At 47.9% G+C, this 13431-nt stretch overlaps 1 protein-coding gene across 1 annotated transcript in view; it reads left to right on the forward strand.

Annotated features, from left to right (window-relative positions):
- LOC132124473 (lethal(3)malignant brain tumor-like protein 4) overlaps positions 1-12515 on the forward strand; it is a 35199-nt gene extending 22684 nt beyond the window's left edge. Inside the window, exons 15-19 of the mRNA XM_059535494.1 lie at positions 1-23; positions 271-344; positions 2056-2225; positions 11791-11853; positions 12355-12515. The exon at positions 1-23 is cut by the window's left edge and continues 85 nt beyond it. Of these exons, the coding sequence (XP_059391477.1) occupies positions 1-23; positions 271-344; positions 2056-2225; positions 11791-11853; positions 12355-12498 (474 nt within the window). The 3' untranslated portion in view covers positions 12499-12515. The remainder of the gene's footprint in view (positions 24-270; positions 345-2055; positions 2226-11790; positions 11854-12354) is intronic.
- The last annotated feature ends 916 nt before the right edge of the window (positions 12516-13431 follow it).

The raw sequence follows: 13431 nt of genomic DNA on the forward strand, positions 1-13431 counted from the left end.
AAGAGAGGACGCTTCCCCAGCAGGTGCTTCAGTCACACACACATGAGATCACACACACACACACGAACACACGACTCACACACACACACGAACACACAGACTCACACACACACACACACACACACACACACACACACACACACACACACACACACACACTCAGACACACACACACACAGAAACACACACTCAGACACACACACACACACAATCTATGGTTATGTATTTAATATTTGTAAATTTTGTATAAAAATATTTCTATCTTTTCAGACTCTCTCAGTCCACGAAGTATCTGCGTATCAAGGACGAGGAGGACGACGTCGATGTGAACAGCATTATTTCAGGTGAGCGTCTAAAGTGTGTTTAAAGCTGTTCAGCCAATCACAGCCACTCTTGAGCAGGAAACACTTCTGCATCTGTAAATCAGGCCGGGTGTTCCTCTCTAATTATTTCTGTGATTGTTTGATGCAATCCCAGCGTCTCTCATTCACACGTCATGTCCTTATGCACAAGTGATCATGTAAGTGAGGTGTTGTCTGGATTGACCCCTGCACAGGAGACGTGATCTTCAGCACACACGTCTGTCGTTCAACACCATTATCTGGCTGCACACTGAGATGTTTGTTTGTAAAGTGATTTTCACAATATCTATCCGTTCATAGCAGCTTTGCAGGACGTGCATGTTTCTGTGTTAAAGTGAAGAGTAAGAGCTTTGATGTCACTAACACGCGTAAGAAGAAGCCATTAACAACAAAAAGAGATTTTGCTGTGATCTTGTCGTCCAGCTGTGATTCGTCAGTCGTGATGCTGCTGCGCTCCAGAAGATGATATCTAGCCTCTCTGCTGCTTCATTGATTCCTATGCTCTTCTGATTGTTTCCATGGAGACGCGAGAGCCCTCCAGACCAGAATATTCACGACTGTCAGAAGAGTGTGTGTGTGTGTGTGTGTGTGTGCGGAAACTTTAGAAGTGTTTGAATTGCTTTGATTTGAGATCATTCGGAGGCTGGTGGTTGAGATGCGCTGGTCTGGAGTCAAAGAAACACAATCATGACTGCAGGTATATTTCAGCGCTGATTCAGATGAGCTCTCTGAGATGCTGGCTGTGGTCCTGCTCCATCATCTCCGCAGGCTTTGGATCTTCAGTGTGGAGCAGATGGTCAGCGGCTGGTCTCTCTCTGACTCTCAATATTTACAGTCGAAACATTATATTCCTGTGAGATTCCTGCTGAAAATCAAAGTAGAGATGTGTTTATTAGCTGCTGAGACCGTGATTGGTCGTCTGTGATCTTGGTTCTGTGAGCTGTGATTGATGAACGCCTGTCACACGAGATTCTGGTGTCATCTGAAGGTGAACGTCTCCAGGATCTGACTCTCAGTCTCTGTCATTCCTCACAGGAGCATCAGAAGACATCAGATCAGACCAATAACATCCAGCAGCTTCAGAAGATCCTCTCTCTCTCTCTCTCTCTCTCTCGTGTCCTGTGGTGATGGGCGAGCGGTGAGACTCTAATCGTTGCAGACGCCGTCCGCTCGTGTCCTCATCATCAGACCTGATCTCACCTGATCATGTGACACAACAGATTGCCAACAGTTGCTCAGACGACGATGCACTGTGACAATCGCTTGTGTAACAGGACACAGGTGGCAGCGCAGACTGGAGTGAATGTCATTGTGCTGAACAGCCTCCTGTAGAATGCGCGTGTGCGCGCGCGTCTGTCTTGCACTGATCTCATGATGTCTGTGTCCTGTGCGCCAGCACCCCATGATGCTCCTCAGTATTCGGCTATATTTATCCTACAGGGATCTGATGTTTAAGAATTACTGAATTATTTCAGATCTGGAAAATGTATCATGGATGCTGTGCAGTGAATGGGTGCCGTCAGAATGAGAGTCCAAAAAGTTACATGATGCTACTTTGTAATTATTGGTGGGAAATTTACAGTTTTTTTTTTCTAAAGTATATCCTGCTCCATATTCGCAAATGCAGCACTCTCAGATCCAGTTTGAGCTTCAGATCGGTTTCTAATCAAAACTGTGTGTGTGTGTGTTTCAGAGCGTAGCGTGGACAGTCTCCAGCAGGCGCTGCATCAGTCCGTCTTCCTCTCAGCGATGTCTGCTCACCCGAGCCGTGATCTGCCGCTGTGTTGGGAGCAGCACTGTAAGCTTCTGCCCGGTGTGTCCGGTGTTCAGGCCAGTCGTGTCTCTCACTGGACCGTCGAGGAGGTGAGGAACACCAGACGTCTCACTTCAGGGATTCCTGGAGTTATCACTGTTGAATGCAGCTCATATCGGGTCTATTTGTTCCATATGATTGCTTTCCAAGAAAGGAATCCACCTTTGATCCGTTTTTTTTTTTGTGTGTGTTTGGTTTTACTCAAATAATGAGACATTGTGTGAACATTGCATTTTGTTTGTACGGATTCAGGTCTAAATGAATTGAATTGCATATAAAACACCCATGCATTTCAATTAGACTGTTTTATCATACACTAAAAAACTTCATCAGTGAAACGGGATGGATCTTTGTAAGAGTGCAAATAAACTCAAGTCTGTTTTAAATGCTCAATGATCAGATTGATATATTTATCAATAACGTACTCGGTTACTAACGTAACCTCGGTTCCCTGAGATGAGGGAACGAGTACTGCGTAAGCTAGCTTACGCTATGGGAAAAGGTCCCCTTTTCTCGAGAATATGAAGCCAAAAATTATCCTTAATTTTTTAATAATGTAAAACGCAGTGCTGCAGCACAGCAGACCCAAGCGAAGCGGCTCGCGCGCTTATTGGCTGTGCTGCGGCAACTGCAGCAACCTATGGTGAGGCGGCGGAGAGTAACGAACCAATGGGGGCGCTTCGCGCCCATTGGACGTCAGAGCGCGCCAAAATAGGCGTGGCTGGAACTATATAAGCCACCGCTTCACCATAGGGATCAGGTTTTAAATCGACTGAAGCGATCACCCGGTCCGAGCACATAGCACGGCAGGTTACGCAGAACTCGTTCCCTCATCTCAGGGAACTGAGGTTACGTTAGTAACCGAGTACGTTCCCTTTCGAGAGTACTCTCGTACTGCGTAAGCTAGCTTACGCTATGGGAACACAATGTAAAACAACTTAGTGAGCTTCATATAGGGAACGAAAAAAGGGGGACGTGATAAGCCTTAGCACGTCTATATAGAAAGTACCCTGGCCTGCAGGGCAGGGACTTGCAGATTATAGAATCTAATAAATGTGGACGGAGAGGCCCAGCCTGCCGCCGCACAGATATCATCCAGTGGTATCCTGCAGGACCACGCCCATGACGAGGCCATACCTCGGGTGGAATGGGCTCTGATGCCGAACGGGCAGTGAAGGCCCTTAGATTTGTAAGCCAGCGAGATAGTGTCTACTATCCATCGCGATAGGCTTTGCTTCGTGGTGGCGAGACCTCGGGTGCGCCCACCAAAGCATATGAAGAGCTGGTCCGACCTCCTGAATAAGGCGGAGCGCGCAATATAGGTTTTAAGAGCCCTGACGGGGCAGATGAAGCTCGCGTTGCTTTCGTCGCTTTGCGAGGAAAGGGCTGACAGCGAGATGACCTGCGCTCTGAACGGTGTTGAGAGCACCTTGGGGACATAGCCGTGTCTTGGTCTGAGAATGACTCTGGAGTCATTAGGCCCAAACTCGAGACAGTCAGTACTTACAGATAGCGCATGTAAATCCCCCACTCGCTTGACTGAGGCCAGAGCCAGTAGAAAAGCGGTTTTGAACGAAAGAAGCTTCATATCGACAGACTGAAGCGGTTCAAAAGGGGGGCCCTTTAAGGCCTCTAGGACCGTAGACAGGTCCCAGGAAGGGATTGAAGGGGGTCGGGGAGGGTTCATCCGACGAGCTCCCTTAAGGAAACGAATGACCAGTTCGTTTTTTCCCAGTGATAGGCCGGCCACCGGAGCATGAGAAGCTGCAATGGCTGCCACATACACTTTGAGCGTAGACGGGGATCTGCCCGCATCTAAACGCTCCTGTAGGAAGGAGAGTATCTCCGTCACGTCACATAGTGAGGGTCTAGGTTCCGTGTCCCGCACCAGGTGGAGAACACTGACCATTTCTGCGCGTATAGGCGCCTGGTTGAGGGCGCTCTGGCTTCCGTAATGGTCCTTAACACTCCCTCAGGGAGGTTCCCGGGTGCCCGTTGAGGGGCCATACATGAAGGGCCCAAAGTTCGGGGTGGGGATGCCAGAGCGCGCCCTTCAGCTGCGTGAGGAGATCTTTCCGCAGCGGTATTGGCCATGGGGCTGTACTGGACAGCTGCATCAGCTCGGAGAACCAAGGTTGGGTCGTCCAGAGTGGGGCTACTAGCAGCATAGCACATCTGCTCTTCCTGACCCGATCGATGACCTGCGGTAGCATCGCGACCGGTGGGAAGGCATAAAGCGGGCGTCTGGGCCAATCGAGGGCCAGCGCGTCCCTGCTCTTTGAAAAATATATTGGGCAATGAGCGTTGTCTTCTGAGGCGAAGAGGTCGACCTCTGCCCCGCCGAACATGCTCCACATCAACTGAACCGTCTGTGGGTGAAGAGACCACTCCCCAGGGGGAACATTCGCCCTGGAAAGCATGTCCGGGCCCCGGTTCAGGATGCCAGGTACATGCGCTGCCTTTAGCGAGCGCAGATTGTAATGTGCCCATGTCAGAAGACGCTCGGTCAGGGTGTGCAAGGTTTCTGACCTGACACCACCCTGGCGATTTATGTAGGCCACCACTGACATGCTGTCTGATCTGACCAGAACGTGGTGGCCCTTTAAAAATGGGAGGAAAGCTTTCAGGGATAGTTCGACCGCTATCATCTCCAGACAGTTTATGTGTAACAGTCGCTCCGGGCTCGACCAGAGGCCGGAGGCAGACCTGCCCTCGTACAGGGCGCCCCAACCGAGGTTGGATGCATCTGTCGAGACTACTTTCCATTTCGAGACAGCGCCCGTGCTTACGCCTAACTGATACCAGCTGGCTATTTTCCAAGGGGCCAGAGCTGTGATGCAGCCGTGGGTCACCCTGATGCGCGCGCGGCCGGAAATCCAGGCGCGCGCTGGAACACGGTCTCTCAGCCAGCGCTGTAGTGGGCGCATGCGCAGCAGGCCCAGTTTGAGAACCGCAGAGGCTGATGCCATCAGACCTAGCATTTCCTGAAATCGTTTGAGCGGGTAAAGAGACCCGGCTTTGAACGACACGGCTAAATGCTGAATAGTGAGAGCGCGCTGTGACGTCAGACGCGCTGTACATGTCACAGAGTCTATGTCTATCCCCAAAAAGGAAATCCTCTGGCTGGGAGACAGAGCGCTCTTGACAGTGTTGATCGTGAGACCCAGGCATTCTAAATGGCTGAGGATCCAGGATCTGTGTGTCGTCAGTAGTTCCTCGGAATGGGCTAAAACTAGCCAGTCGTCGAGGTAGTTCAATACTCGCACTCCCCGCATTCTCAGGGGTGCGAGAGCGGCATCCATGCACCGTGTAAACGTACGGGGCGCTACGGAGAGGCCGAATGGAAGAACCATGTACTGATAAGTCTGCCCCTCGAAGGCGAATCTCAAGAATGGCCTGTGATGGGGTGCTATTTGAATGTGAAAGTAAGCGTCTTTCAGATCCACTGAGAAAAACCAATCCCTCGGGCGAATTTGCGCGAGTATTTGTTTGGTAGTTAACATTTTGAACGATCGCGTCATAAGCGCTTTGTTCAAACGTCTGAGATCTAGGATGGGTCTGAGACCGCCATCCTTTTTTGGTACGAGGAAGTAGCGGCTGTAAAAGCCTGACTCGCGCTGCGCAGGGGGGACAGTTTCTATCGCCCCTTTTGCAAGAAGGTTTATCAGTTCGGCGCGAAGGAGGTGTGTCATTTCGCTTTTCACTTTCATTTCGACCACGGCGCGAAAGCGCGGCGGTCTGCGAGCGAACTGGAGCGAGTAACCTCGTTTTATTATATTCAAAACCCAATTTGATATGCCGGGGATGGCCTGCCATGCAGCGGCTCGTGCGGCTATGGGTTGAATGTGCTTCGGGCACTGGCCGCCTGTTATGAGGGGACCAGTAGCTCGAGTATGCTGTGCTTGTGACACTGTGGTGACAGCGCTTATCTGTAGGGTTGCGCACTGAGAAGTGGGCACGCGCGCTACATTTAGAGCACCTCCGGCGCGAGCGGGAAGGTGGGCATGAAAGGAGACCCGAGTGAGTCTTTGTGACACTTGGGGGAGTGTGTATACATGTAGGGGTGCGTACTGTGTAGTGGGCACACTGCCTACATAGAAAAAGCTCTTTTTGTGCTTTATTGAGGTCGCCGTGAAAACGGCGTTTGTGTGCAGGCGTGCGTGCATTGTAACAGGCTCGTTTACTGCAGTATAGACATCTCCAACCGCCTTTAGTGAGGTGATTGGAGGAAGCATGTGAGGTTTCTTGTGTGGTGGTCCGGCCGCAGCGGGACTTAACCACGGTCTTTTCAGCCCGAAGGTCAGGAGGGCTTCGGAGGCTCGGGGTTCAGCACAATCCTGGGCCGAGGTCCCCGTCTCTCTGGCGGTTTGCGGCTCGTAGAGCGAGAGCGGTGCTGGGTTTTGGTCGCTGGGCGAGACTGTAAGTCTGGCTGCGATGGCTTCGAGGTTTGAGGGGGCGGCGCATTTCTACGGCGTCCCGCAGCAGAGCTAGAGCGTTTCGGCAGGAAGTGTCTCATTGCCTGTGACGTTTTCTGAGCCTCAGTGAAGCGTTCAGCGAAACCCTTAACCGACTGGCCAAAGAGGCCGGAAGGCGAGATAGGAGAGTCGAGAAAGGCGGATTTGTCGGCGTCTTTCATCTCCGTGAGCGTGAGCCAGAGGTAACGCTCTAAAACAGCGAGGCTTGCCATGCTTCGGCCGATCGCTTGTGCTGTGGTCTTTGCCGCACGCAGGGCTAGATCAGTAGCGCTGCGGAGATCTTTAAAGTCATAGGTATCTGGGGCAGACTCGTCCAGGTTACGGAGAAGTCTGGCCTGAAAAACCTGCAGCACAGCCATGGTGTGTAGAGCCGAAGCAGCTTGACCAGCGGAGGTGTAAGCTCGGCCAGCGAGAGCTGAGGTGGTGCGGCACGGCTTGGATGGATGCACAGGCTTCGACCTCCATCCAGCGGCTGAGGGCGGGCAGAGGTGTGCAGCAATAGCCTCCTCGAGAGGGGGGAGGCTCTCGTAACCGTGGTCTCGGGCGCCGTCGACAGAGGAGAGCGCTGACGAGACAGAAGTCTTCAAGCGTGCGGAGAATGGGGCTTTCCACGACTTCGTGAGTTCATTGTGAACTTCCGGGAAGAAGGGGGCGTTTCTTTGCGGAGGGGCCGAAGGGCGCCCCTGCAGGAACCATTCATCCAGCCTGCTTTTAGCGGGCTCGTCTGGAGGAGACCAGTCGAGCTGAAGGTTGCTGACAGCCCTTGTAAGCACGCGAGTAAGCTCCGCGTCGATATCGGCGCGTTGTCCGGTGCAGCTGGGTGCTGTAGAGGGGGGGGGGTCCGCAATGGAGCCCGACCATTCCTCACTACTGGACGCGGCGAGAGAAAGGCTGTCGTGTCTGTCCTCTTCCGCCTCAGGCGCTCCGAAGGAGAAGGGGGCGCTGGTGAGCAGGGACTGGCGCTGCTCGTCCACGAAGAGGACAGGCGAAGGAGAGAGAGCGGGCGAGGCACGCGGGGAGTGTTCCGGCGTGAGCTCGCGTGTAGCAGTATGCTCAGGCATTCTCTGATCGCGGCGTTTCTTACGCGGCACTTGAGAGAGAAGAGGCGGAGCGGGTGGAGCATCGTGGCTGGTTTGAGCTAATCGAGCCCGCAGGGTCGATATAGCCATGTCGTCGCACTCAGGGCAGCCGCCCTTGAAGAGTGCGCTCTCAGCATGCTCGCGGCCCAGGCAGGAGACACAGATGATGTGGCGGTCCTCGCTGGGCAGAGGGCCTCGGCAGGAAGCGCAGGCCCGAGGCATTTGAAACAACGCCTCGAATTCTGGAGGAAAAAAAGTGTGATGCAGCGGCAAACACACTAGCTTTGAAAAGGATATAGTCACGCCGGATGGCGCAGCAGGAAGCGAGTGCTGAAGGCGGCGTCGAGATGAAGCACGAGCCGGCGTCCTCAGATCTGCGTTGCAGTGCTATCCCGCTGAGAGGCTTTTCGACGGCGTGTAGAGGCTTCTCCGGAGAAGACAGCGAAGTGCAGGTGAGATCGCTGTAGGAGATGAAATCTGATCCCTATGGTGAAGCGGTGGCTTATATAGTTCCAGCCACGCCTATTTTGGCGCGCTCTGACGTCCAATGGGCACGAAGCGCCCCCATTGGTTCGTTACTCTCCGCCGCCTCACCATAGGTTGCTGCAGTTGCCGCAGCACAGCCAATAAGCGCGCGAGCCGCTTCGCTTGGGTCTGCTGTGCTGCAGCACTGCGTTTTACATTATTTAAAAATTAAGGATAATTTTTGGCTTCATATTCTCGAGAAAAGGGGTCCTTTTCCCATAGCGTAAGCTAGCTTACGCAGTACGAGAGTACTTTCGAAAGGGAAATCCAGTTTGTTTCAATCTTATGACTGAATATTGCTTGTTCCACAGCCAGTCATATATTTAACCATGTTTTCATAATGAAGAACGGATGCAGATTCTAAGCAGTTTGCAGAAATCTGACCCGGTTTATTGATGCATGACTGACAAATATGTTATTAGTTTGTTAAAACGGTGTAATCCAAATGCATGGAAATGTGTATATACAAATGAAATACTCAGATCTTACATTTAGGCCTGACCAGTGCAGATTTATAATATAAAGCCTCTCAGCAGTGGTTATTGATGCTGACAGCAGTTTGACGGCAGAATCACTGATTCCTGGCATTACAAGCTGCAGTTTTCATGATGTTACAGTCGAGCAGACTTCAGCTTTATGCAAATGATGTGAGGTGACATCGTCCAATGGGAGCGCAGAGGCTGGAGGTCATGTGATCGCGAGCGGTGGTTTAGTAGTAGCTTGAGTCTGTTTGTCATGCTAATGTTACCATTATGAGTGATCCGCTTGATGATTTCACAGGTTCTTTTTTATATATACAAAGTTTGAGGTTGTTAAAATGTTTTAAAGTTTATGAAGGAGTCTTTTTCCCTAACACAGTCATATACATCAGTGAGAGAGTGCTTTACCGCGGTACAGTGTGTTCAGAGCCGCTTTTGGCTTGGGTGTATCTGCTGTGTGATGGAAAGCATTTAACTGCGCTTTACCCTGCTTTACCGTGTTAAACACAGCAGCGCTCAGCAGTTTAATCTGGTGTATTAGCAGGATTTACGAGACGTTCTTCATTGGCAAATACTTGCACTGAAGGGCTCGTTTGTTCCAGTGGAATCGAGTCTGGATTGATGGAGTCAGAGCTGCGTGTTTAATGCTGAATAATGTCCTGGATTTACACTCAGCGACTCTTAACCCTTGTGCGTTGTTGGGGACGTTTTCGTCCACTAGGGGGTAAAGTTGAGTGTTATTTTGGCCACAACTTTCTCTGTGTTTGAAATTTTTCAAAAACTCAACGGTACACTGTGGGCAAATTCACTACCCTTTCGGGATGTTCGTGGATGAAAAAATCCACTAAATTAAACTGCTGTAAAAATGTATCAGATAAATATTTTTTTTATTTTTTTTTGCATAAATCTATTTATCAACCTCAGTCCTGATCAAAACTACCAAATTTGTAAAAAAAAAAAAAAAACAAGATTTTAACTTTTTAATTACCAAGTTCATAAATGATGTCACTGATTTGGGGAAAAAAAACACAAAATTACATATTTTCAATATAAAAAGTGATTGTGGACTAGATTTTTTTACCTTTTATCACAGTCTTGGGCATGTCAAAGATTAGTAACAAGATTGGCTTTGATGCATTGTTAGTTTTTGTGCAGCATTAGATTTAAATTTTTTCTCCCTCATTTGTTGTTGGTGGCTGTTTTTGCCCCATTGACTTCCATTATAACGACATTTTTTGATTGCAAAGCCATGACACCATGTAATCATGCATTCTTGATTGTTTGTGGTTTTCACTTTTGGGAAGAGGTAAAAAATGTACTTTTACAGTTGATCACTAGGTGGGACCATTAACCCTTTAGATAGGCCTGTGCAAAAAAATGCTTGGTTTCTGGCTTATATATGGAGTTATATGGAGTATAACAGCAAATTATAGTGTTTGTGTGTGTGTGAGATTCTTGATTGTTGGTGGTTTTCCCTGTTGGGAAGAGGTAACATTTGTTATTTTTTACAGTTGATCACTAGGTGGGACCATTAACCAATTAGATAGGCCTGTGCAAAAAAAGGCTTCCAGCCTAAATTACTTTTATATTGAAAGTAAGTCATTTTGTGTGTTTTTTTCCCCCCAAATCAGTGACATCATTTATGGCATTTATGGCAATTAAAGAGTTAAAATCTTGGATTTTTTAAAAACATTTGGTAGTTTTGATCAGGACTGAGGTTGATTAACAGATTTATGCTAAAAAAAATATGAATCTGATACATTTTTACAGCAGTTTAATTGAGTGGATGTTTTCATCCTGAAAAACTCGAAGGGGTAGTGAATTTGAACAATCCACAAGGGTTAATAAACTCTGATTATGAGTGATATAACCGAGCCAGTCACTCGTGTGTTCAAAATCTTAACATCCGAAGTTTGTTTTGACTGAGCTGCTTGACATCAACCCTAGCAACCAGTCAGAACACCCTAACAACAGCTGATGAGCCCTGAGGTCATGTTAGTCGGTTCTGCACAAGGGGGCGTGGCTCTGGTGTCATCTGATTGGCTGTGGTTCGAGACAGACAGACCTGAGTGCTGTAAACACTGAGCCAGGACTTCCTTCTGGTCCTGTGCTCTGTGAAAGCCTGATTGATCCCGGGGGAATCACAGAGTGCTCCAATGTTTCATTTGAAGCCTTTGAGAAAGAGTGTGATGGTAATAAAGAGCCCAGGCAATCATCTTTCTCAGGGTACAGTTAAGCTCCGAATACTAATCACATCTGCAGCATCTTCATTAGTGAGCAGAAGAGACTTCTTTTAAAAACATTAAGAATCAAAAAACTTTTGACTGGTAGTGTAAGATTTAATTATGTAAGATTTAGTATATTTACCACAATAACTCACACAAAGCAAACCTCCCTGCAACATTCTGGGATAGTTAGTTTTTGGTTTCACAAAATTGTTTGTCTGTCTGTGTCTTTCATCTGTTTGTCTGTGTGTGTGTGTGTGTGTCTGTCAGGTGTAGATGTGACAGCAGTGTTTAATTAAAACTAATGCAATCACTGCTTCCTGATTTGCTGGGAAACCAATGCAGACGCTCTGATATGAGCTGAGAGGACCACAGAAGATCGATCTGCTGCATCTTGGCGGCGGTTTTATAATAAATGGAGATGTTGTTCCAAAGTTTGTCTCTTTAATTAAAGTCCGGCGCGGCTCCAGAGACGCTCTTCCTGTAATGGTGCTGTGAGAACATCTACTGGGTCAAAAAGCACATCAGTGAATCTCTTAAGAGACCGCTGCGGTGCTTCAGGCGGTGTTTACTGGAGATCTCTGAGCGTGAGTGTGTTCCTGTGTGAACGCTGCAGGATATTCTCGAGCTGCTGACGCTGCAGACGGTTCCTGAGACTCTCAACAATTTGTTTAGCAAGTGATTTGTTCAGCATTGGTGTGACTGCTGCTGTATAGAGCTGGCAAGCAGTGCAGCAGTTCACAAGATGACCTTGATTTTATCCTGTTGAGAATCCCAGAAAACACAAGAGTGAAGATGAATCTGTGTGTGTGTGTGTGTGTGTGTGTTTCAGGTGGCTGATTTCATCTATTCTTTACCCGGTTGCGAGGAACAGGCCAAGCAGTTCAGAGAAGAGGTACGTGTAGAGCTGAGAAGAAAATGTGATTAATTCTCCTCAAACACAGATGAGAGAAAATCCTGCTTTAATCACACCTGCTCCACTGCAGACACACCAGTTTCCTGATTAGGATTTGTGTCTCAGTTTCAAGTAAAAGAATCAAAGCTAACTTACAAAAGATGCATTTACTTGAAGCGAAATTGTGATGAATATGAAAGTTTGGAATAATTAAAATTTGGTAGTGTTTCTGGAAGAGTCTCTTCGACTCATTTATTTGATCGTAAATACAGTAAAATTGTGAAATTTTTACGATGTTTCCTATGTGAATATATCTGTTAAACTAATTTATTTCTGTGATGTGCAGCTGTATATCTGTATTTTCTCTTTTCTAACATTTATTATGTTTTCTGCATCTGCTAATAGTTCATTTTGTCATATTTAAGATCAGGTTACGATGTCATTAGTGTTTATTAGCAGTTGATTTCTGTTTGTGATGTTATCTGTTGACTCCCTCACCAGCAAATCGACGGGAAGGCCTTCCTTCTGTTGACGCAGCGAGACATCGTTAAGATAATGAGCGTGAAGCTCGGCCCGGCCCTCAAGATCTACAACTCCATCCTGATGTTCAGACACGCCGAGGATAAAAACGACGCAGACTCGTGAAGCCGAGCGAGCGGCGTGTGAATGTGCACACGTGAAACACAGATGAATCTACTGTATCGATGCATTCCGACACCTTTCGTGCCCCGTCAGCGCTAAACTCGTCTCCATCAGGTTCCCGTTCTGCCTTTAAACCGACTCCCTTTCCTTCTGTAACTCGACGACGTGACAATCAAACGCGGTTCACAGCGTCTCAATCAGGGCTTTCTCTCGGTCACGGTGCTATTTGAATTCAAACAAGGTACAGGTGAACAACAACTACAGGATTTGCTTTTGTGTCTAAGTGTGTGTGTGTGCGTGTGTGCGTGTGCGTGTGTGTGAGTGTGTGCGAGAGAGAACTCTTCTTTAATACTCAGAGATTCGTGCCCGTTCTGTTACTTCCTCTAGTTTTACTCTCCTTTGTACAGTTCTGTTTGATTTCGCCGTACCTGCTGAACCACCTTGTATTTATTGTGCAGAATCACCAGGCGTTTGCACAGGGAAGGATAATAATAATATATTATAATTGATCGATTTCAAATGCCAAAAGGATTTGTTTTAAATTGAAGAGTGTTTATTTTTTGTGACGTATCACACAGAGCCCAGATTTAGACGAATCCCTGTTTATGTTTAATGGAATATTATGAAATACTTTATTGGAGCGTGAATGGCTCTGTGAGAATGTGATTCGCATCAGGGGATTTTCTGATGATTATTTAAAGACTTGCTATGATGCACAAAGCAAACCGTATAAATATATATATATTTGCTATGAATTTTGACATGGGTGTAATTTCAAAGCCGAATCCGTCTCATTTGAACGTGTTTATTTAATTTAGCCAAATGTACATCCGTCATGTGTGTGTTCGTTTTAGTTCAGTATCAATCAGTTGCGTTTCATTGCATTTCTGTATTAGTTCAGTCCGTTCACTCAGATATGATGATTGATTTATTAAT

This window comes from Carassius carassius, chromosome 42, assembly GCF_963082965.1.
Source record: "Carassius carassius chromosome 42, fCarCar2.1, whole genome shotgun sequence".
NCBI classification, from domain to species: Eukaryota; Metazoa; Chordata; class Actinopteri; order Cypriniformes; family Cyprinidae; genus Carassius; species Carassius carassius.